The sequence below is a fragment of the Artibeus jamaicensis genome, unplaced genomic scaffold, assembly GCF_021234435.1.
Source record: "Artibeus jamaicensis isolate MK-2021 breed Jamaican fruit bat unplaced genomic scaffold, CSHL_Jam_final contig_1998, whole genome shotgun sequence".
NCBI lineage: Eukaryota > Metazoa > Chordata > Mammalia > Chiroptera > Phyllostomidae > Artibeus > Artibeus jamaicensis.
Genome location: NW_026521407.1, coordinates 1,319,779 through 1,343,949, shown reverse-complemented (window position 1 = coordinate 1,343,949; position 24,171 = coordinate 1,319,779). Strand labels below are relative to the sequence as shown.

Below are 24,171 nucleotides of genomic sequence, written 5' to 3'. Positions count from 1 at the left end.
GGCGTGAGTCAGATGTCTCACTTGTTCTGGAGGGAGGAGAGGGCCAGAGCGGGGCTGAGACGGGGGCAGTGTGAGGTCTCTGGCTCATGAAAGGAGGGCAGCTGGGGCTGGACCGGGGGTGGCAGAGTGGAGGCAAAGCTCTACCTCCCGGTACTCATCGGGGTCCTGTCCTGGGAGACTGGCATGAGCAGTGACACGGGCATAAGATGCCGGATGGGAGGGCAGGTGACCCTCACTGCATGGAGTTTCTGTGCACCTGCTCTGTATTCCCACAGAGGCCAGGCAGGTCCACAGGCACCTTCCTTCTCAGGCCTGTCTGGACCTTCAGAGAGGTCCAGAGATGCTGGCCAGAAGACAGGAGGCGTGGGCAAGGCCTGGGCCACTGATAGGACCCATCCCAGCCTGCTGTCTTCGAAAGCACTCTGGGCCCTGGCAGTATCCCCCGAGGACATTATAGGCTTTGCCTGTTGTCTCATTCATGTTGCAAATGTGCAACACGGGATGGGTTTCGTTCTACCTCTTGGTGCTGTAGTTTCACCTTCCAGCTTCCAGGCTGCCTTTGATGAGCCTCTTTTCCATCTGTAGGAAAAGCAGGTGTCAGCCATCAAAGCGAACCAGGGAGGGGCCCAGGAGCTGGGAAGAGAGTCACTTGCCAAATGCCGCTCCTCCTCCACCTGGGCCCCAAAGGTGGTTTTTGTCCGCAGATGCGCTAATTAGGAGCCCGTGTTGCTGTGGGCATATCCACTCCCAGGGCTTTTCAGGTGGTAAGTCGACCTTCCAACACCCTTGAGCTCCACACCACTGCCATCTTCATTTTACATGTGAGGACACCAAGGCACAGAGAGGTGGCGTTGCTTGTCCAGGGCCACACAGTTACTGAGTGGTGGAGGCAGGATAACTCTAAGCCCAGAGACAAAAGACATACCCGCCAAGGGGGCCACCTTCTGTGGGCTGTACTAGGCTTTGGATGAGAGAATGAATCAAAACCTGGGCTCTCCTTCCACTCTCCTTCAAAAATAAAGGCAAAATGAAGACATCACCAGTCAAGGAAAACAGAGACTTTGTTATTGGTACACCTGCCCTTTAAGAAATACGAAAGGGAGGCAACACACTGAAATGAAAGTACATGAGGCCAGTAACTTGGATCCACACAGAGAAAGAAAGAACACCAGTAAGAAGCACTACATAGGTAGTGTGAAGGACCGTGTAAACACTTTTATTTGTAATTCCTTTCTTTCTTTGTCTTTAAAAAGCAACTGCATAAAGCAATAATTCCAAAACTGTGTTGACAGGTTTACGCATCCGGGCGAGATGCGCAGACCGTGCGGGAGAGAGCAGGAGGGCCTCCCCGGGGGTCCGATGGTGCAGCGGTCCCCTTCCTCCTACCATTCAGGGTCCAAAGCCGAGGCCAGCCTGAGGCCGGTCAGACCCTGACTTGGCTCAGTCCGCCTTCCCCATCAGTAAAATGAAGGTGATGACACCTACACCTGTGTGGCGAGGACCAAACAAACGCCCAGTGCTAGTGAAGAGTGTCGCAAGTATCAACAAAACTCTTTTGTTCGCTTTGCGTTGGGCGCCACCAGCGGGCCTGCCCTCGAAGGCTGGGTCTGCGTTCACTCCTCACCCCTGCCCGTCTCTTCTCCAGTGTCCAGAACTAACCTCTAAAACAGTGTCAGACCGTGTCTTTCTCCTACTTGAAACCTTCCAAATGCTTCCCACAGCTCCACGAAACCCACCTTTCTTACTGTATCGCCCCTCCCCCCTCCGCAGCGCCTCCAGTGACGGGACTTCCGCCCACTGCTCTGGGCTCAGGGCACGCCCTCCCCCCTCCATTACTCTCCTTGGGTTTCATTCATTTTCTAGAGGCCACAAGTGATTTCTCACTGAGGGCCCTTCTGCTTGGGACACTCAGCCACCAGCTTCCACACAGACACTTATTCCTAAAGTCTCCATTCAAACGTGACCCCAGGGCTTGGTTACCCTCTCAAACATGGTCTCCACTACTCACTACCGTGGTCGCTGTAGGCAGACTCAGATAACAGTCATCACTTCCCAGGATAGAAGGGTTGGTGTTTGGGGTCAAGGTAGAGGAAACCCAGTAACACCCCAGGCCTCAGCCACGCAAGAGAGTGCCTAGAAGGGCAGTCTCAAGGACCATTAGAACACGCTGGAACAATGATAGAGACTTCAGAATTCCAGGAAAAACCTAAAAAGCCCCATCAGGACATCCAGCCCACTCAGTGGTGGGCAGGCTAGACTCTGGTGTGGTGACCTGGAAGGGTTCGGGCAGCTTGCTGGCTACAGGGTCAGGGCCCAGGTCCCTACCCAATCAGAACCAAGTATAAATCTCCTTCAGGGGTCTTTCGGTTTCAGAGGAGACCCTGGGGTAAGTGGAGCCAGGAGGCCCTGGAGGAGGAGAAAGCAGAAATGCAACATGATGGGGTCTGGAACTAGACCTGCAGACAGTATGTTCCAAACTGGGGGTTTTGACCCCTTGGAAGGTCATGAAATCAATTTAGTGGCTTGTGACTCACGTGTTTAGCATTTAAGAGAGAAAACCGGAGTGCACTGTAAAAACACTGTTTCACTAAATAGATGGGTGTTTGTGCGTGTGCATGTCAAAATTGTTGAGATGAAAAATGTATTTCTTACCATGAGCTACAGTTTTTTTAAAAAGGCTTGAGAGCTGCTGCTCTTGAAAGGATGAACGGACACCATGAAGGGTCATCCCGCTCAAAGGGCAGAAGGCGGAGACCCAACCCTGGGGAATCCTGGAGGCAATCAGACCCTACCTGGTTTGGGGGGGGAAGCATTGGGTTTGGGGCCAGGCAGAGCTGACTCAAGTCCTGACTGCATCCTACAGTTGTGTGACTCTGAGCCACACACCTAAGGTCTTTGGCTTTGTCACTCACAAGCGGTAAGTAAATGCCAGTAGCGACCTCTCTGACGGTGGTGAGTCACCTAGCCGAGAGCCAGCACTCACAAGTTAGTGAGCTCCTCTCCAGCATCCTGATGATGTCAGTTTGCAGGGCCCTGGGGGGCAACGGAGGCCCTGTGGGGGTTTCTGCCCCTCCTGCCCTGAGCCTTGCCTGCTAGGCAGCCGGGCAGTTGGCTGCCTAGGGTCCCCATCCCCTGCCCCATCCATCCCAGCACCTTCCAAGGTGAAACTGAGAAATAATGAGACAGCAGCCTATAGGAAAGAGATCCGGAGAGGAAAAAGAAACAAGTTTTATTTAAGCCCCAAACACTCGGCTAGAAAAACCAAAAAGGAAAGAGAGCAAGGAAGTGGGGAGAAGAAAAAGGACATTAAAAAAGAGACAGAGAAAACACAGCAACCCTTTTCCATTTAGAAATTGTCAAATTACACTGACAGAGGTCACAGAATATCCACAGAAGCCATCACTGCTACACCAACATGGGCCCTACGGGGTGGACCGGGCAGGGTGTGGAGCCAGGGCTCGCCCCGGGGGGGCCCCAGCTGGGACCCCTCTCAGAGCCTGAGGCTCCTGGGGAAACAGCGTATTGTGGAGGGGGCAGGAGAGCAGGCCCCGTGCGAGTTACACAGCACAGTGGGTGGGGGCTGGGAGGACCAGGTACAAGGGTCGCCCCAGGCGATTCAGTTTTCTCTTGGTCAAGCACACACTGATGGACGGGGCAGCGAGGCGCATGCAGCTGGGGAGGCGTTGACGTGCTGTGGGCTGTGCAAGGGCCGTGGGGACGGGGGCTCAGGAGGGCAGCCGGAGCAGGTGGTGCAGGGGCGGTGGAACACACCCAGAGGCACTTCCACACACCTGGGTCTACACGCATTTGCACACTCATGCACAGGTCACATGCACCCGTACGTCCACACATATGTGGCCCACACACTCAAGTCTCTCGGAGCTACACACGTCTGCACACACACATTCCATGCATCCTCACACGCAAAGCTCTTCTCCACCAACATGCAGGTGAGCACGTGCTGATGCCCATACGGGTTATACACACCGATGTGTGCACACCTCCCTGAGCACGGCTGCGGGAGCTCACACCCATGCACACACATGCTTCTCCCCGCACATGGGTAAGTGTGCTTGTGTGGTGCACACACACACACACAGGCTGCACACAGTTCCACACAAACGCCTCTCAACCCGTAATATGCAGGAGCCAAAGCGAAAGAAAGTTCTGTGAATCCCACTGGGCTCCACGTGAGCAGGTGGGGTGGGCCCAGGGGTCCCTCCGTCTGCCTCCTTGTGGATGGACACTCCCCCCCACTTCCATCTCCCCCACAAAGGGACATTCAACTCAAGACAATGACGGTGGGACACACATTCAGGTCACAGGGCTGAGGGCGGGAGCAAGTGAGAGTAGCAAGCAGAGTGATGGAGTGGAGGGAGGAGGGGGCACCACTCCCCCCTCCCCTCCCAAGTCAGAGGGTCTCTGTACAGCCAATCAGACCGAACCTTGTCGCTGGACCACAGAAGCCAGGCCGATGTGCCCATCCTCCAGCCCCCCTCCCCCGCCAAAACAGCGGCCAGGGAGAGAGTGGTTTTCTTTTTTTTTCTTTTTTAAATATTTATATATATTTATATTACGTATATTATATATATAATATGTAAATATATTTTTAAAACAATATAAAATGTTAAGACACTTCACTTAAATGTAAAGAGTTGCCTGCAATTAGAAGTAATTGCATCATTTATGAGGTCCTTTTTTTTTTTCTGTTTTCCAGGGTATTTTTTTTTCGGGAGGGATTTTTTTTCCTCTTCTTTTGTTCTTTTTCAAAAAGGCTTACTTGCCTCTGTACAAAAATGATTCAAAGCTAGAAAACAAGGATGAACCGACAAAAGCAAAACAAAAAAAAAAGAGAGAGAAATGAAGAAACACAACCCAATTTTCCCGCCCTCCCCCAACCCTCAACAGCTCCCCCAGGCTCTCGGGAAGAGAGGACCTGCCCACCAGGTCCCAGGGTCCAGGAGGTGCCGCCCCTCCCGTGGCTCCTTCTTTCTGTGCTTTCTAAGGGCGTGTAATCCCAGCCCCCCTCCCCTGTGCTAACCCCACTTTGTGCTCCGAATAGGAACCCTGCTCCCTGGGGATTCCCGCCATCCTCCTCCTCCTCCTCCTTCCCCACCCACAGAATCTCCCTGCCCGCCCCTCTGCCCTCCGGGGGGCCGGGGCTGAGAACCAAAATTGGTTTCTCCCTCCCATCTCCGGACCTGGCCCCTAGCCACACTGTGGTCAGCTTCCACAAGGCGGGTGTCCCAGGCTGGGGGCGCTGGCTGTGCAGCTGACTCAGGGACCGTCAAGGATCTCCCCAGAGATCACCAGCATCTCATTAAAAACTGTGTCTTACCCCTTCCCTGAAAACCCTGAAATCTCAAAAGAGGATGGTCGAAGGTCAAGTCACCCTGCCCCTGGGGTCAGAGCCGTCCTCACTGCCGCCCATCAGCCTCCTCTGTGCGCCCCCATTGCCCTCACAACTAGACCCTTCCCACCCTCCAGGCCTCAGAATTTAATTATCTAGGCCCTTCATTCTCGCCCGCCCCACCCCCATTAAATAAGTTAATGTCATTTAAAGTGCTAAATTAGGAAACGAAAAGTATCAAATACCCCTCCTCTAGGCTACCCTCTCCCGAGGCAGTGTCCCCAGGGTCAGGCTGTCTGTTCAACCACCCTCCACCGCAGGTGGTCCAGAAGGGCCCTTCCCCACCTCGGCACAGGCCGGTGGCCCCTCATCACAGGAAGGGGCCCCAGGAAGTCGTCTCCCCTCCAAGACACAGACTCAGCGGGCTCACAGACCTCTGAGGCCCCTCAACCTCCAAGGCCCCTTCCCAGCCCAAAACTCTTAACTCCAGGCCCACCAGGGCACAGGTGGAAGGGAGCAAAGAAGCAGCCGAGGTCCATCATCTGGTCGCGAGCTTGCAGCACACAGGTGGGCCGCCTCCGGGCCCGAGTCTGCCTGCGTCCCATTCTCCAGCCCGAAGTGGGGTGGGTCCGATGTCCAGGTTTTCCTCTGGGAAGGTTTCCGAAGGAGGGGAGGCTGTGTCTCACTGCTCCAAGTCTCCGTGGCTCAGAGTTCGTTTGGAGTGCTCTTGGGAAGTTGGGGGGAGGGGAGGTGGGGAAGGGGGGGAGGGTACAGGAACTTGAGCATGGACTTGGACAGAAGAGTGAAGAGAAAAGGGGGGGAAGATGACAGGAAGTGGGCCATTTGGGAACAGGAAATCAAAGGAAGGTGGTGTGTTTTGGTTCTCAGTTGCACTGTTTTGTTCTTTTTTTTTTTTTTTAAAGAGAAAGATGATTAAAAGTGAATCACTAAAAAAAAAGAAAAAACACCAACAGGGAATGAGTAGAGAGAGGCGAGAAGGGCCACACGTGTGGCAACCCCACCCAGGGGAGGGTCTGGAGAATGGGGGGATGGGGGTGAAGGGAAGTGTAGGGAGATACATGGCAGGGGTCAGGGAGGGGTCAGGCTGGGGGGAGGTGTGAGGGGGCTTCTAGAAGGAGATGGAAGAATTCCTCGCCCCAAACGAAGTCAATACAGGGATAGAGGTTCTGGAGGCCGAGGGCTTTTCTGAGACTGGGCTTGAGGTCTCGCTCGACCCACTGGTCTCTCTAGATGGTTTAGTGGCCTGGAAAAAAACAGCGGTCCGGGGTCAGAGAGAGGAAGGGAGGGCCTGCATGCTGGCCCTCAGCTGAAGCCTTAAACAGTGAAAAACCTGCACATATCCAAGAGAAAATCAACTGCAAAAGGAAGAAACCCAGAGGGGCATCTGAAGAGAGTGCCCCCCCGAGACAGGGGAGGGGCCGCAGCAGGGGCGGAGTGGGACCAAAGGGCCTGGGGACCAGGGTGGGGATGTGGGTCCGAGGTTACTGACAGGAAAGAGAGAAGGTGGAAGAGAGAGGCCAGAGAAGCACAAGGGAGACGCGCCAGGGTCAGCGGAGAAGGAGATGGGCGTGGGGGAGGGGACAGGAGAGGAAGGAAGAGATGGAACATTAGCCACCACAGAAGTGCCCTGTGCCCTCCGAGCAGGGAGGGAGTAGGTGGGCTCTTAGTCCCCAGTGGCCAGCAGCCCAGCCAGGGTCCCTTCCTACCCCACTCGGCAGGAGGCTGATTCTAAGCAGACGGTTTTGTGGTGGCGGAGGAGTGAGCTTGTCCTCCCTGGGGTGGGGGGGGGCCCTCTCTGCAGAACCTCCCCACCCCAGCCCGGGAGGAAGAGGCGCTCCCCGCATGGAGCCGCCCTCCCAACTTCGCCCTGTGTCACGGTTTCTTCAGCTTCCAGCTGGGCCTTGTGAGTAAGGGAGCTCACTCCCGGGTGACATGCCTTGTACGCACCGGGCAGCGCTGAGAGTCAGAAACAGTCCAGTCCCTTCCCACCTCCAGCAACTCCTTCCCTGCAGGTCTGTGTCATTTCAGAGCCATCTGCCTCCCCCCCTCAAGGGAATGACGGGTCACAAATGCAGATTCCTGGGCCTGCTCCAAAATCCACCTCTGGTGTGGGCGCAGGAGCCTGCATGTTAGGCAGGTGCCCCAGGTGGTCGGTCCTGTGCTCGCTTAACTTGGAGATCTGCTGGGTTAGGGCTACACAGCCGGCTTTTCTCCCTGTCCCTCCTGGCTTTACTTAGCTACTAGTGCAATAACTGAACCATATTGATCAAAAAAAAAAAAAAAGGCAGAAAGGGCCCTGGCCAGGTGGCTCAGTCGGTTGGAGAATCATCCCATACACCAAAGGTTGTGGGTTTGATTCCCTGTCAGGGTGCATAGGGGAGGCAGCCGATCGATGTTTCTCTCTCACATCAATGTCTGTCTGTCTGTCTGTCTCTCTCTCTCCCCCCTTTCCTCTCTCTCTAAAAGTCAGTGAACACATTATTGGGCGAGGATTAAAAATAAGACAGCCCTGGCTGGTGTGGCTCAGTGGATTGAGCACCAACCTGCGAAGCAAAGGGTGGCTGGTTGGATTCCCCGGGCACATGCCTGGGTGGCGGGCCAGGTCCCCAGCAGGTGAGCGTGAGAGGCAACCACCATTGATGTTTCAATCCCTCTCTTTCTCGCTCAACTTCTCCTCTCTCTAAAAGTAATAAAAATCTTAAATAATAATAAAAAAAAGACAGGAAGGAAGAGGACCGGGAAGAGAATGCTGTGGCTAATTGCCAGAGGCCCCCTGCAGTTAGGTCTGGGCAGGGTCAGCTTCTTTCCCACGACCTACACGATCAGCCAGCTGCTGGGTCAGCTCTATCAGATGTCTTGCAGGGGGAAAGCCAGATCATGGCCCCAGCAGACGGGAAGGGACACGAGATGGCATGCAGCCTGACTGCTGACCATGAACCTGCCCTTGTTGCTGGGGACCGGTTCCTCTTCCCCACTGCAGAGACTCGCCCAGGGCTTGCTCACCACAGTGCAGCCTGCTTACACTGCCCTCTTCAGGAAAATCCAGGCGAGTTCCCCACGGGGCTTCCACGTCTCTCCCCTTGACTGCGGCCACGTGCTCCTTTCTCAAAAGTGCTCCAGGCGGTCGGCAAACTACCTTTCTGTTCACTCAGCCCTTTGCCGAGGGCCCTGTGCCAGGCGTGGTCCCTGTTCTCTGGTCACGCCCGCTGAAAACTCATTTAAAGGCAACCAAGAGCTCTCTTACTCCTGGTCGCTTACCTGAAGCTCCTGCCCAGCCCCTCCCACCCTTTCCTGTTTCAGGTTTTTTCTCCCGAAGCCAGGTGGGAGAGTCGAGGCCCCTCTGCTTCCTCCCCGTGTCCCCTCACATCTCCCAACCCAGTTGTTTGGTCCTCTTTGTTCTCAGCCCATCTCTAGTTAAAAGCGTTTTCTGTTCCTTCACTCGAGCACTTGTTAAAAGCCTCCGTCCATTCTGAGCTTTAGTCTTTAAAACACCTGCCCCCGCCCTGGGCCTCCACCTGACTCCTGCACTCACTCAGGTGAGGTGCCCTCACCCAGGCGATGCCTGCCTCCTGCCATGGCCAGTGCAAGGCCTGCAAACATCCGCACTGGGCGGAGTCCCCATAGACGCCCCTCCCCCCAAAACCTCCTTCTTCACAAAGACTTCTTACAGTTGTTCCAGCTGCTCCGTGAGCATCTGTTTGGTAAAATTCTCTCAGGCCATCTTCCCTCCCAGGAGCCTGGCCTCGGCAACGGCCAAAACCCACTTTCCTGAAACTGGGGGAGCCCCACGTCCATCTGTGCCCATGACCCTGCCCTGTGCTGCTCAGAACTCTCGGGTGACACAGCTGCTGTCTCTGAGGGTTCCTGCCACTGGCATTTCACCAGCCAGTTCTCTCCTGTTGCTGCTAATTATGTCCGGAGAAGCAGAGCTTTGTCACCTCTGTGGCGGGGCAGAAACCTCACAAACGTTCAGCTTTCAGCCGGGGGAGACGGGAACCCTTAGCTGGGGCCCAGAGTTCTGACCCAGCATCCTTCCTCTTCCCGGGGGTCAGAGGTTAGCACCCCCTCTACGCCCACAGCACGCAACAGACCCTGCTGGCGCCTCCTCCAGGGCCGTTCCCAGGGCCACCTCCACCCCCTGCCCCCCCCACCCCCCGCCACGACCCCTTCTTTCCTGCTACCTGCCTGAACCGGGCACTGGACTGTCCAGAGAGACGGGGCTTCTCCCAGCCTTCGGAGGGTGGGTCCTGACAAGTCTATGGCTGAAGTCCCAGCTCTGTCACTTTCTCACCACGTGACCCTAAGCAGAGTCCCTCTGGAGCCTTCCAGTCCTCACCAGCAAGGCAGGGAAAACAGTCCCTACAGCAGCAGAGTCACATGAGATGATGCAACCCAGATGGTGAGGCCTGCGCCCAGGACACGATGGACGTCAGCGATTGCTGCTCATTGTTATGCCACCGTAACCCTCCAGGTCTGCTTTGTCTGTTTCCGTCCGGTTCAGGCCTGACCCGTGGCAGATCCCTTCATCTATTCATTCACCTGCCCAGTAACTGTTTACTGAGTGCCCAAAGGGCCAGACACTGCGGTAGGTGCTGAGGGATTAGCAGCGGCAAATCCAGTTAAGCACAGACGAAGTTGTTATGAGGATTAAGACAGGTAAATTTGGTACATGGAACATGTACCGATTATTTTCTATCTACAATCCAAGTCCTGCCCTGCTCTGTGCCTTGGCTGGCTGACCCCCTACCCCACCCCCATGCCTTTGCTGACTAGCTTCTGGTTAGGTGTGGCCAGTGAATGGGATTATGGAAGGGTGGACAGAGAGCGGGTGAAGTTTCTTCCCTAGCACCGCCCTCCTTGGGGTCAAGCTGCTGACCGTAGCTCCACCCTCCGCAGCCACAGCTCCCGCAGCCCAGTTCTGACTGGGCTCCCTGCCCCTCTCCCCAGGGAGGCCCGGCTTCCTGCTTTCACCAGTCCCTGGGGGCCTCCGCATCCCATCCCAGCTCTCCGGGTGGGCCCTTCATTACAGTCCCTCCATTTGAGCCACCCGAGGAGACCCAGGAGGCGCTCACCAATCTCCCAGCTGCTGTACCACCCTCGGGCCCCAAGCGCAACCCCGAGAGACTTTTCTCAGTCATGCCAGCAGTACCGGGCACTGTTGCACCATCTCGGAACTCCTGTCCTTGGCCCCCAGCTTGTGTCTCTGGTCCTAGCACTTCTATCTCCCTCCCCCATCACCGTCAAAGACTTCTTGGAGCCCCAAGTGTTTGAACTGCATGATGGGGAGGAGGCCTCTGTCCAGCCCTTGACAAATGTACGGTGTGACTAAGGATGGTGGGGACTCCTTCCCTTTGGAGAGCACTTGGTGGCTTTCAAAGTGCTGTCCCACACCCAGCGTCTGGGACCTCGGAACCTGCTGCCGGGTTTTTGTCCCTGTGGCACAGATGAGGAAGGAGCGGGCAGAGGGCAGAGGGCAGAGAACATGGGCCCAGGTCACAGACTGACTGCATATGGAGCAGTGTCCGGGCCTGGAGGACAGAGGGCCAGGTGACCCAGGGTGGCCGAGCAAGTCCAGGGTGTGGGTGGGGGCAGGGAGAACCGGGTGGAGGGAAGCCGGCTGTCGCCAAGTGCCCGGGGCAGCAGGGAGGACTTTCTATTTCCTCACCCGACAGGGGCCGGTGGGCACAGGTTCCGAGCTGGGGGCGTGACGTCCCCACACCTGCACTTTACACACATCCCTCCCGCCCCGCGGGGCCGGGAAACAGGCTGCAGGAGCCCAAAGTCCCAGGGAGCGGCAGAAGAGCCTGCATTTAGGTAGTAAATGGGGCGAATCCTTGCCCTGCCTCTATAAACAAGGTCCACACGCAACATGTGCTGCGTATGAGAAAGGAGATGCTTTTTGAAAGAAAGGCCCCAGAAAAGTGAACACGAAAGCCATAGCGAGACAAGAGGTGGAAGTGTGAAGAGAGGAGCACGACGTCTGCGGGAGACGAGGGAGGGAGGAGGGAGGAGGGAGGAGGGAGGAGGGAGGAGGGAGGAGGGAGGAGGGAGGAGGGAGGGGGGGGGGGGGGGGGGGGGGGGGGGGGGGAGGGGGGGGGGGGAGGAGGGAGGAGGGAGGAGGGAGGGGGAGGAGGGAGGAGGGAGGAGGGAGGAGGGGCTCCCGGAGACGCCCGAGCGTGGGTGGGCACCTGCGGGTGGGTGGCACTTCCCGAGGGGAAAGCAGCTGGCGGGTCTGAGCTCAGAACCGAGACCCGGGCAGGAACAGACGGCACCTGGTGCCCGAGGACAGGTGCGTGTGGTGTGAGAAGAGGCTGAAGAGGAAGCAGGCAAGTGAGGCGAAGAGGGGGACCGAAGGGGGCAGAGGAGAACCGCCCAGAGAGGAGGCAAGAGGGAGGGGGTGGGGTGGACAAAGGAGGAGCAGGCGTGGAGGAATGGTGGGTCGACACAGCCCCCGGGGGGTGTGCTGCGGGGGAGGGTCCGGTGAAAAGGATGCAGCAAGTGCATTTTGTGGGAGGGTGTCAGGTAGTCTGGACTCGCATCCCACTCCACGACTCGCCAGCTGTGTGATCTCACAGAAAGCCTCAGTTTCCCCATCTACCAAACGGGGATGGTAAGGACCTCCCTGGGAGTGGCGAGTGTGAAAGGACACAACGTGTGTCCGGCACAAGTGAACACACCACGAGCATCAGCTGCCGTTCTGGACACAAAGGAGAGACCAGCCTGGACAGGACAAGTGGCTCTTCCAGGGCGGTGGCAGGAAAGAGCTAGGGATGGATCTGCAGGTGCACCGAGGGACCCATGAGGAGGACAGTGGGCAGTGGGAAGCTGGTGAGGAGAGCTGGTCAGGGGGCGGACGGAGTGGATGGCTCATCTCCGCTGGATTTTCCAGGGGACCAGCAGGAGGCAGGACCTGCGTGCCCAGGGCTGTCCCGGTCCACGTGCTGCGAAGCTCTGGGATGCCTGTGTCCCAGTTCTGGCTCTGATCCACTTTGCTCCGCACCCTGGGGAAGCCCCTTCTCTGAGCTGTCTCCTCGGCTGTAGGAGGAGGCTGCACTTACTCATCTCTAACCTCCCGCCTCTGAGCCTAGAACCTTCTTCGTGGTACAGCATCTGGACATTTCACAGCCCCAACCCCCGCCCCAGCACCCAGAATGGGGGCTGGACATACAGGAGCTGCTGAGAAATACCCACTGAACCAAACACTGCACTAAGGGTCGAGCAGCATCTGGGCCCAGGGGCCACCCTGCACCTCTGACCCAGACACACACGGACCACGGGGCAGAAACACCCATGATGAGGCGGTCAGCTCTGTACCTCAACCTGCTACCTAAATCTGAAAGGGGGTGAAGTGCTCCTGCCCCGTCTGGGGGTCAAAGCCTCTCTCTTTTCTCGCTCTCCCCATGGAATGTCAGCGGGAACACACTGACACCCAACACGAGCCTGCAAAGCAGATGTAAGCTGGTTTCTCCCTCAGCTGGGAGATGGCCTAGGAGCTGAGAGAGGAGCTGAAATGAGAGTGGAGCCCCAGAGAACAGGCGGGACTGAGCGGAGAGAAGGAAGCAGGGGAGAGGAGGCGAGTGGCAGAAGATGAGGAGGTATGTAGGTCCCCCTCCCACGCCCAGGGCAGGCCAGGCCAGGCCTTTGAAGAGACCCAGTTACTGGGGCCGGTGAGAGTCTACTGGTTCCTCCTCCTACAGAAGGAGCCTTGTAATGGGGAGGGGCCTGGCTGAGGACGCACGTTCTAAACCAGATCCAGAGCACTGGGCTTAGGGAGAGGAGAGGGGAGGCTGCTCAAGGGGCCGGTGGGGCAGCCCTGGCAGGGAGGGTCTCTCGGGAAGGTGGGCACAATGGCAGGAGGGGGCAGCACACAATAGCAGCCCACAGCACGGCAGGGGTGGGGGCAGGGCTGGATGGGGCCACGGTTCCACAGCGTCCACCTTACCTGCTGCTGGGCCTGGATCCTCATGTACTCGGCCCTCTGCTTGCCGTGCTTGCCTTTGTCGGGGCTGCCTGGCTGGCCCTGGGCTGCCTTCAGCCTGGAGGCCCCTGGAGTCACCACCTTCATGGGTGGCACACTGCCACCGCCACTCTACAGAGAGAGGAACAGGGTTACAGTTGACGGGAAATCACACAGGAACCCTAGGCACTGGGCGGGAGAGGCTCCGGGGCTGGGACCTTATTACCGCTCCTGGTTCCACGTCCCAGGCCGGGACTCAGGCCCGCTGAGGCCAGGTTTAAGGTCCCCCTGAAGGAGAGGTAACAGGGGCCACCAGCTAGGTCCCTAACCACTGTGCTCCCAAGTGGGAACTCGTGGGTGATTTCCTTAAACAGCCCAGAGGCAGCTGGTGACCGTGAGGGGGAGCCATTTCTAAAGTAAAGGCCCCTAGTACCACCCCGGCTCCCAGCAAGGGACACCTCCTAAACCCAGGAGAGCGTGCCTGAGACTGGGGGGGGGGGGGCGGTCTTTATAATGGCAGACAGCAGGATTGGCAGCCCCGGGCCCAGAGCTTCCTGCTGGTGGGAGGATGTGGGTAAAGTCTCCCTGGAGATGAACAGGTCTGGCCCCCTTGAACCACCCCAGGCACCAGGCCTGCCCAGAAGGGCCCTGGGGATCCAGAGGTGCAGACAGAGAACAACAGAGACAGAAAGAGTCAGACAGGAGAGGGGAGGGGAGAGAGGGGATAGGAAAGGGGAGAAAACTTTATTTGTCGGTTCACAGATACAGAGCAGGGGAGAAGTCCTGGTCCCTGCCAGGGCTGGACGGGCGGATCCCTAGGGAGGCCAGCTTCCCAGCCTCCTAGGGCTCTGCCCGCAAAGCCCACTGGGTACCAGGCTCCCAGGAGAGTGAGAAAAGGCCGGTGGGAAGAGGGGTTGTCGGTGCTCCTGCAGCCCCCAACTCCCTCCTGCTCTGAAGATGGAGAGACTGGAGTGTGAAGGCCGGAGGGGAGGACAGGGGAGGAGGCAGCCACCTTGGGAGTGGGGGGCAGGGGCGGAGGGCTGCCAGGGGGGCCCTTGGAGGGGGGTGTGCCCATCTGGCTCAGGGTGGCTTCCAGCTCCCGGAGTGACTCTTCCAGGCTGTCCATCCGCTGGGTGGTGGCGCCCTGCACTGTGCAGACCGGGCCACCAGCAGGCTGGCCCTTACGGTTCCCACTGCAAGGCTGGGCATTGTGTCCGGAGTCCTTGGGGGTCTCCTCCGGGTGGGTCTCAGCCATGGGAGGCCCCTGAGAACAGGGGACCCTGACCCCTCCCTCTTCTGGGCTGCAGCCCCCTGTCCCTAGACTCTTCAGAGAGGTCCCCTCCTTTTCGGGCATCAAACTGCTCCTGGGCCCGGAAGCCTCAGCCACTACCCCCGGCGGGGCCTGTGGGCCATCCCAGTCCCTCCCACTGCCAACCAGGGTCCGAGGTCTCGGGGTGGGGGTCATTCTGGGACTGGGTTCCTCAAGTCTGGCCTCTGACAGGGACGGAGGGTTGGGGGCACACTCTGTCAAGACGATCCGCGGGACACAGAAGGCCCTGGGGCCTGGGGCAGCCTGCGGGGAGAAGAAAGATGAGGGAGAACACGATCACGTGGGTGGGGGTCAGACGACGGGTGAGCCCAGCCCCTGCCCTCCATAGATGGGGACACGGAGGCAGGGAAGGGGCCTGAGTTAACCCAGCAATAGAGGTGCAGCTGGGACTAGAGCTCAGGCTTCTTTCCACTGCTCCCTCCAGCCTCCCACTTTCTGGCACGGACACCAGTTTATCTGGAAGCGCAGACACACGCTGACTGCTCATCGCCCCTGCCACATTCTGGGGGCAGGTCTCGCAGGGACTCCCACGAGCTTGCCAGCCTGCGCAATGGGGCAGTCCTACGAGGGGTGGGCAGAGAACCGAGTGCCCAGAACAGTGCCCAGCGCATCGTAAGTGCCCGACGAACGCCGGCTATTTGCTGAACTGCACTGAGCAGTGGAGGCCGGCAGCCCTGTGCAGGCAGAGACCAAACGCTGGTCTGGAGGGTTGGGCTCTCATCCTCCTCGCAGGCCAGAGACTCCTGGTCCCTCCACCCTCAACTTTTGGAACTTCCTCCAAGGGTTTCACAGCTGCCACAAGGGGAGGAGTTCGGCCAAACTCTGCTGCACACAGGCTCGCAGGCTCGGGCAGAGCTAGGGCCCCGCTTCTGTGTGAACATCCTCGCTCTGGCTTTGGTGGGGGCGCAACGAGATCCCCCAACTGCATGAACCCTGGTCTAATTCCGAGCACCAGTTATGTGCCAGGCTCTGTCAGATGGGTCTTCACCTTCAACTCTCACTGTAACCCACAGAATGGCCGCTACTCTCTTCCCCACTTTACTGGTGAAGAGATCGAGGGTGAGGGGGGTAGTGATTCACTCGAGGTCATTTACCCACAGTTAGTTAGTGGCAGAGGCAGGATTGGAACCCAGGTAGTCTGACTCCAAGTCCAGTGCTCTTGCCACTAAAAGGAGCTACAGGGCGATTCGTGGGGGGCAGCAGAGTCCCCCAGCCTCCCTCCCAAGGCCCTGCCGCCTGCTTACCTGAAGTGACGGCGCAGACTGGGCAGGCAGAGGGGTGACCGTGCCTGCCCAATTCCACTGCCTGATGGCGCCTCAGGATGCACAGGGTGGGCCAGGCCCCGAAGGCCAGCAGAGGGGCTTTGCCCACTGGGCCCCTTCAGGATCGGCACCCAGAGCCAGAAAAGAACAGGGGCTGGGAGCCAAAGGCGCAGCCCGCGGGGGCAGCCCTTCCACAATGCGCGCCCCATCCGGCTCCCCAGACCGCGCTGTGCCCATCCTCCGCCCAGCAGACAGCACCGCCCACCCATCTGGTGCCTGTCTGCTCCCTCGGGCCAGGACGACAGAGCTTCGCGGGGCCTCAAGCCAGAGCAGAAATCACGTGGTGGCCGGCACGGAGCCCAAGTGGGCGGAGGAGAAGCAGACGGGTCAGGTGAACCCGTGTGTGCACTGGCGGCTACCCTCACAGAGCGGGGCCTCTTCTCCCAATGTGACTGAGCAGTGGGAGATGTTCCCAGACCACCCCCAACCCCCTCACCCACCCTCACCCAAGGTGCTCTTCCCCAAGCACAGCCTCCTGGGGGTGCATACAGTGGCTCCACCCCCAAGTTCCCAAGAAAGAGTGAAGAGGAAATAAGTGCAGCGGGACAGCAGCAAGGACTAAAGTTAGAGAGAAGGAAGAACTTCCCAATGCTGAAAGACACGAAACCAGCAGCCAAGGAAGGGTATGAGTTTCTTCCATTCCAAGCTCCCTGACCAAGGGGGCACGATGGGGCCATGGGTCAGAGGGAGGCTGTAGATGAGCTCCCCCCATGAGTCCTGGCCCCCCGTGCGAGGCGTAGATTCTAATGGGAGAAATGGAGCCCCTGCCTGGGACAGGCAGCAAAGTAGGGGGGAGCAGAGGCAGCGGAGCAGAGGGGATGGCAGGGACTAGGCCAGGGCTCAAGACAAATATTCTGAGCTGGACCTAAAGTCCTCTAGTGAGCCAGGTCCTGACTCCATCATGGACCCAGGCAAAACCCAGACTGCAGGCCAGACCTAGACTCGAGTCGCAGATTGGAACAAAATGCCCAGGCCACCATAAGCTGACTCGGAATCAAGCCTGTAAGAAAAAGCAGACCCAAGGGGTCAACTGGGTACCAGACTGCTGAAGTCTCAGGAACAGAAGGCAGGGTTACGTGTCTGTCCTTGAGCTGGGGAGGGGGTGATTCCACATGGGTGAGACTGTGGCAGTGGTGGAGACCCGGGGATGTAACTGGCATTCTAGCAAGTTAGCGTGACAGGTGAAGACAGGAAGCTGTGGAGGCACAGGCAGAAAGAGCACCGTGAGAGGTGGGGGGCAGCCCGTTACCTTCCATGTGGGACCTGGGGCTGAGCCCCCAGGGGGCCCGGGGTCCTGGGGGGACAGCAAGGTAGGGATCGGCTGGCGGCGGGGCGTAGGGGGGAGGGAAGGCACTGAGCTTCTCTCAAACACCTGGGGAGCAGAAGGTGGGGGAACGTTTGAAGGAGGGGTACAGGGAGGACAATAGGGGTGCTGGCCTACGGCTCAGGCACCCACAGGCGGGGGTGGCCTGGGCTGGCACTGGAATCCAGCCTCATTGTGGCCCCTCACAATGGCCACCGGCCACCCTGCCCTCCACTTTGTCTCTGCTCCAGAAGCCCTGGAAGCCCAGTGTCTGCAGCCATTGGGTGGGTGGGTGGGGGTGTGGCCAGGGGACAGGCCGAGAACACCAGAGTATGAGGGGCTTGGGGACAAGGGCGTCAAACGCTCAAAGAACACTCGAGGATGGTGGTCTCAGAGCATGGCAGGGTCTCAGGGCGGTTGGTGGTGGGTCTCAAAGACTACGATCAAAAACCTCAAACCTACAAGGAGAGACTTCAGGACCCCTCCCCTGTTTTACAGTGGAGAAAAAATTGGGAAGGGTGGGGCTCTGAACAGACCGGCGCTCAGCGGGAAGCCCAAGAGGCCAACCACCTGTCCCGGTCCAGCCACCTCACCCTGGGGCCCGCTGGGCAGGGAAAGGGAGCCGGGTCTGGCTTATGACTCGGGGGCCAGTCGCACCGCTGACCCACCTCCAGCTCTGCGATGATGCGGTCCTCGTCGTCCTCATCCTTGATGGCAGAGGCCATGATGGGGGGCGTAGAGGCCGGGCGGGCCACCTCGGACACCGTCCGGCGCAGCTTCACTTGGGGTTTCTGCACCTCCAGCTCCTCGGACTCGGCCTTCTGCAAGGCCCGGGCGCCCGGTCAGGGCCAGGCTCCGCCCGCCTCCACACCGGCTCACCTGGGCTCCATGGGTTCCAGACCCCTCCCACCTGCCCTAGTTCCTCATCCTTCCAGAACGGCCCCTTCCCACGGTGGGACCCAAGTCCGAAGCAGAGCCACCACTGGCCAGCCCCCTTCTTTCATTCTACTTCCTCTGAGGGGAGGACCGCCCAGAGGATCTGCAGAGGTCACTTCAGGCATCCCCCCGACTCAACTTCCTCAATCCCTGCCCAAGGTGGTACCTTGATGAAAGCCGAGTCCTTCTTGCTGGTGACCACAACCTCTCCAGTGCGTGTGGTGGTCAGGCCATGGGAAGAGGGGAAGCTCCGGCGGGGAGGGGGTGGCGGGGGCGACTTAGAGGGCTTCTCCGTGCGGTATCGGGGCACCGTCAGCTCATCTGCAGGCAGCCAAGGATCTGGAGGTCAGGGAAGCTGTAACCCTGGAGTCTGTGAGCTACATCTGACTCCCAGGGGGCAAACCTTGCTTCCTCTTCCAGAGAAGAGGGGCGGGGAAGGCTCAGGGGAAAGGACACAGGTTCCCCCCTCATCCTCTCTGACCTCCCCCTGCAATCCAGCCCCAAACCCTGCCACTCCGCCTCTTACAGCCCTCTCACCCCGCCCTACTCAAAGTGTGGGCCGTGGACCAGCAGCACTGGCAGCTGCTGGGAGCTTGTTAGGAATGCAAAGCTCAGGCCCCGCCCAGAGCTGCTGGACCAGCAGCCAAATTTTGACAGATCCCCCAGTGATTGCAGGGGCACACTCAAGTGTGAGAAATGCTGCTGTAATTCATCTCTTTCCTACCTGCCCCTCAGCCCCTAGTGAGGATCTGCACCCTTTCCCATCAAGAGAGAAACTATTGCAAGAGCATGACCCTGCCCACCAGGTTCTCCCTTCCCCCGGTTCTCCTGGCAGCTGGGGCTGTCCCCAGGGCAACCTGCAGAAAAGTCGCTCAAACCTGACATTCCCCTGCCTTTCATCCTCAGTGGCTCCCCATTACCCAGAACACATCCAAGCTCCTCAGCCCAGCACCCTGTGCGCCTGCCAGTCTTTGGGCCTCGGCTCTGCTCGCTACCCCCCAGCCTGGGCCCTGCTGGGCATCACCCAACACCTACCTCCAGGAGTCTGAGCGTGCTGTTTCCTCTCCCAGGGAAGCACCTACTCGTCTTCAAGACTCCGGTGGAAAGTGCCCCTCCTGCCCTCCCAGGGCCTCCTCTGAGATTGTTGGACAGCAAAGCTCACCCCCACACGGCACTGAGCACCTCATCCTACCTCTGGTTTACACACTAGCTACGGCCTGGGACAGGTCACATGACCACACTGAACTCAGGGCCGCCATCTGTGAAATGGGAAGGACTACTGTGACTGCCTCCTGGGGCGGTCATGAAATTATGAGAATTAATATATAGAAAGCATTTGGGGCAGTTCTTAACACTTAAGTGCTCGATAAACACATAAGTTAGTATTTCACCCCCATTAAGTTTTAAGGTCCTTAAAAGTAAGTAGTGTCTTATTCCTTATTCCCAGCACCTAGTGCACAGTAGGTGCTTAGCAAATATGTGTGGCAGGAATGAATGAATGAATGATGGTTGCCATTTCCGGTTCAGATTCCTGCCTGACCTGTGAGCTCACAGGCAGGGGGTTTGGGGCACGTTCTGGGTCCGAGATGCAGAAGGATGGCTCTGTGCCTGGACCTGCCCCTCCTCCCTGCCAGGTCCTCTCGGCAGCGGTCGGGGCAGTGGGGAGAGGCCTTGACAGAGTCCAGCTCTAACCCAGCCTCTGGGTCTCCCTGCAGTGGCTGAGGGTCAGGCTGCTGATGTCCCAGCACCTCCCCTCTCCAGCAGCCTGACCACAGAGGTCCTCACTTGCACCTGTTCCCTCCCTCCCATCAACCTGAAGGCTCCTGTAGATGGGGCACCTCCCCTCCTCTGGGCTCCTCACCCACCCCTACCTTCCCCCATACCTGAGCCCCTCCTCCCACTGGGCTCCGTTCGGGGGGCTGCCTTCTGGCTGTGGGGGACTTTCGGGGGCTTGTGGTCAGGGGTGGGGGCCAGGCCTGGGTGGGCCTTGCTCGCACAGTCCAGGTCCGGGATGGCCTTCAGCAGCTCTGCCTGTGTCTCCTCCAGCAGCCGATTGATGTCCTTGGCGCTGTATTGGGTCAGAGCTGCCCGCTTCTCCTCCCAGTCCCTCTCGGCAGCCTTGAGAGGAGGGGGCGAGAGTCAGGACTGCAGTGGCTACCCTACCGCCGGACCTGTGGGGCCTCAGCCCCTTCCCCCAGCCACACATGCAAGGAGTGGTAGAGGAAGCCCCACATTTGGTCCAGCTCCCTGAGGACCCCTGGACTTCTTAAATATTACATGCTTTCTCCGTGAGTCGAAATACTGCCTTTTAACACACGGCTCTCTTGATATAGTTAAGCCCATTTTTAGACATTTTCTTTTCTTTCATTGACCACATTGTCTATTCTTAGGCAAACACCGCATTGCCTCAAGCGTTATTACTTTATTATATGCTTTCCCGTCTAGCAGGACAAATGTCACCCTTAATATGCTTCCAAGACTTCCTCTTCCCCCAGGGAAAAGTAGCCATGATGCGTGTGCACTTCCAACTGAGGACAGTGGTGAGAACATGTGAGCCCAGCTGACCCCCCATCCTGGGCCCAGTACCTCAACACACACAGCCTTGTCCACGCTTCTCTTGCCAGGTGCGTCCAGGCCTTTGGTGGGGTTGCCCCCCTTGGGGGTAGAAGGGGCTCCCTCAGGTGGCCCGCTCAGCTCATGGAGGTTTAGCGGAGGGCTAGGGGGTGGCAATTCAAAGTCCAAGCTTTTGTTGAAGTCGGTCTCAGCTGTCACCTTCTTGGGGGACTGACTCAGGAGGTTGTTGGGGGGTGGCCACACTCCCTCGTCCACTTGCCTGGGGTTAGAAGAGTTAGGAGCAGCTGTGAGACCAGCGGGGTGGCGGCCCCGAGAAAGGGAAGCCTGGCCTGAGGGAGGCGGGGTGGAAGGAGGGCTCTGGGATCTTGCGGGACAGAAGCAAGGGCCTGGGGAGGAGTAACTGCCCCCAGCATTGGGGACAGCCAAGCCTATGACAAGTCAGAGTTGAGGTGTAACTCCAGTCGTCACACCAGTGACCTTTAGGGGAGTCGGGATAAGGGGTCGGGCTGATCTATCAATCTGGGCCACGCGCGTGACCAGAGGTCAGGGAAAGAATGACCTTCGGATCTGGGCCAGCATGTCTGTGACCCCACGGCAGCGCTTGAGTAGCCCGTCCAGGCGCTGTGGCTCTTCCTTCAGGAACTTCACAGCCTCCACCTCCACGCGCAGCACCACCCGCATCTTGCTCTGTAGGCCTGGGAAGTGAGCTGCGGGGACCACAAGCAGTGAGCTGAGTGGGCAGCAGCTCAGAGGCCTGGGAGAATGGGTGGCAGAAAGGGCAGCGCCCGGGGCAGGTGGCAGGGGCGCAGCAGGGACTCCCACCTGGGCCACGAGACACGTTCACTGGCCCCCAGGCTCACCCTTGAGCTCAGTCAGCGTCTCCCCGAGCTGTTTCAGCACCAGCGCCTTCTCCTCCAGCTCTGGCCCGGGCACCAGCCGGTGGTTGTGGGAGACATCCCTCTGGATCTTCTCCACCGACTTCTCCAGGTCACTGCAGCCACAGAGAGACCCTCTCAGCCCCTCCGGCCCCAGCCCAGCCCCCTGAAATCGGGCAGCTGGAAAGAAATCAGGTCACCATCAGATCAAAATTAAAAGCCATCCATCAGGCCGCAGCCCAAGCGAAATCGGAAATGCCAAACCTCAGAGAGGAGACTTCAGAAGAGTTCCCTAACAGGGGCCCTGGATCCCCTTTTGAAGCTCTGATCTTTAGCCACATCAGCTCAAATCTCGGTCCCTGTAACTTGCATCTTCTGATTCTCGCTCTGCCAAAGGAGCAGCAGAGAGCTTGGCAGCCTTTCAGAGAGCGGGAGGCGGCAGCACGTGCCCTGGAGGGCTCTCTTTTCTCGCAGGGCGACACCGCCGTGTCCACCTACCTTTTCTCAAATGGTCCAGACACAGCCTCTTTCTTTGAGGACAAAAGTGCTTTTGATTTTCAACTGGCTTATGCTGTGCTTGTCTCGTTTTTACACCCCACATCTTTCTACAGTGCAAATCAGACCAAGGCACCCCGCACTCTGTTGAACCCTAGATGGATCCCATCGTTCTGAGGGTCAAATCCAAACCCTTCCAGGCAATCGAGAAGGGCAAGCGGGTGAGAGCGGAAACTCTGACTCAGGGTCACAGAGAGCCACATTCCAGCCCCAGCTCTGCCCAGGCCCGCAGACAGACCTTGGGCAAGCTACCTCCTCTGGCCAGGCCTCCGTGTCCTCATCCAAAATAGGGGGGTGGCGAGAGTTCCTCCCTCCTGGGGCCACTGTGGATTAAATAAGCTAATGCAAATGGAAAAGGGTCAGTGAGAGGTAAGGCCCTGAGGGCTGCTCTTATTGTCCCTCCAGCCCCAGCTCCTGTCCTCAGTCTGGCTTGCTTCTGTTTAGAACCGTCCAGAACTTCTCTGAGGTCTTTATATGTGCTGCCCTCTCTGGGCCTTTCTAATTTTCTCTGCCTAGAATACACCATTCAACACACACACATGTGCACATATATGTGTACGTGACTCCCACCCGTCCTAAGGTCTCCATGGGAACCTCCCCCTACTCCCTACGCTCAGGGTTGGGGCCTGCTTCCTGCCCCACCAGCCCCTGGGGCCCCTCCCACGTGCTGGACCGCACAGCTCCAGGCAGGCCAGCAGGAGCCAAGCCTTCCGGCGTGATCTCCGATGCTCAGCACGTGGCAGCGTGCCTGGAGCAGAATAGCTGTCTGGTAAATAATTGTGGAATGAATGATTGAGAGAAAGAAAGAGACACTGATCTGGATGAGACCTCTAAAAAGGAAAATAGAAAACAGAAAGGAAGAAAGCAAGAACTGCTGCCTGGGTAGGTCACCTCAGCTCCACCCTCAAGACACTGACGCCCCTGACTGACATGCGGGGCGTCACATGCACCCCCCAACAGGTCCTGTCCGCTAAATGTCAGCTCAGCTCTCCAGGCGGGAACAACTTCTGAAGCTCAGTTCTACCATCCAACAGATCTGCTCCCCCTCAGAGCTTCGTGTCATCAGCAACCCCCATCAGCATGCCTTCTACATCTTCATCCAACCAGACCGCAGCCCAGGAGAAAATCCCGTGACTCCGCACGACCGGTGTAAGAGCTCCCACGTCCTGTACGTAATGTACGCCAGGTGCCACAGTCAGCCCTTCCCCTTCATGACGTTATTTCAGCGATTTGCAACCTTTTTCATTTCATGGCACACGTGAACTTGTGCCAAAATTCTGCAGCGCACCAAAAATATATTTTTTGCTGGTCTGACAAAAAAACAGGTCTAATTTTGATTCATTCGCACCAGATGGCTATCGTTGTGTTGACATTTTTTATTTGACAATCTAAGGGGGAAAAGGTCAGTTTATTGCATGTTTTAAAAATTCTTGTGGCACATGAACGTGCCTCTTGCGGTGCACTGGTTGAAATTGCTGCCCTAGTTAATCCTCACGACAAATTCTATGAGTGGGAACTGTCGGTACCTCCACACACAGACAGCAGCTCAGACAGCAGACTGCACGTCCCAGCCTCCCCAGCACTTTGAAGTGGCCATTCGACTGAAATGTAGCCAGTCAAATATAAATGAAAGGCCTGGCCCATACAAACCTTCCACATAAGCTCTTCTATGCTCCTCTCCCCTTCCTGTTGGTTGAAAGGCAATGACCCTGTGGGTGACCTGGCACATACTGAAGAGGGCCAAACCTCCATTAGCCCAGGTCCCTGAATGACTACATGGAGGAGGGCCATTCCACTAACCCACCCAATGCTGTTCCATGAGAAAGAAAGGCATGTCTATTATTTCTGAACCATTATACAACTTATTACAGCAGCAACCCTAAGGAACTAATTAGCCACCTTAAAACTAATACAACTGGCTTTGGCATTAAAAAAAAAAAGCCCTGGC

At 57.9% G+C, this 24,171-nt stretch overlaps 1 protein-coding gene across 3 annotated transcripts in view; it reads right to left on the bottom strand.

Annotated features, from left to right (window-relative positions):
• Positions 1-6,122: 6,122 nt before the first annotated feature.
• SRCIN1 (SRC kinase signaling inhibitor 1) overlaps positions 6,123-24,171 on the bottom strand; it is a 64,851-nt gene continuing 46,802 nt past the window's right edge. For 2 of the 3 annotated variants that reach the window (XM_037149898.2, XM_053656623.1), the window contains 8 exons: positions 21,654-21,784; positions 21,353-21,500; positions 20,806-21,052; positions 20,103-20,337; positions 18,386-18,540; positions 17,952-18,104; positions 13,314-13,460; positions 6,123-6,614 (listed from right to left, as the gene is read on the bottom strand). In XM_037149898.2, the coding sequence (XP_037005793.2) occupies positions 6,480-6,614; positions 13,314-13,460; positions 17,952-18,104; positions 18,386-18,540; positions 20,103-20,337; positions 20,806-21,052; positions 21,353-21,500; positions 21,654-21,784 (1,351 nt within the window). In that variant the 3' untranslated portion in view covers positions 6,123-6,479. Of the gene's footprint in view, positions 6,615-13,313; positions 13,461-17,229; positions 17,353-17,951; positions 18,105-18,385; positions 18,541-20,102; positions 20,338-20,805; positions 21,053-21,352; positions 21,501-21,653; positions 21,785-24,171 lie in introns of all 3 variants that reach the window. The other variant, XM_037149897.2, reaches the window with a different exon arrangement.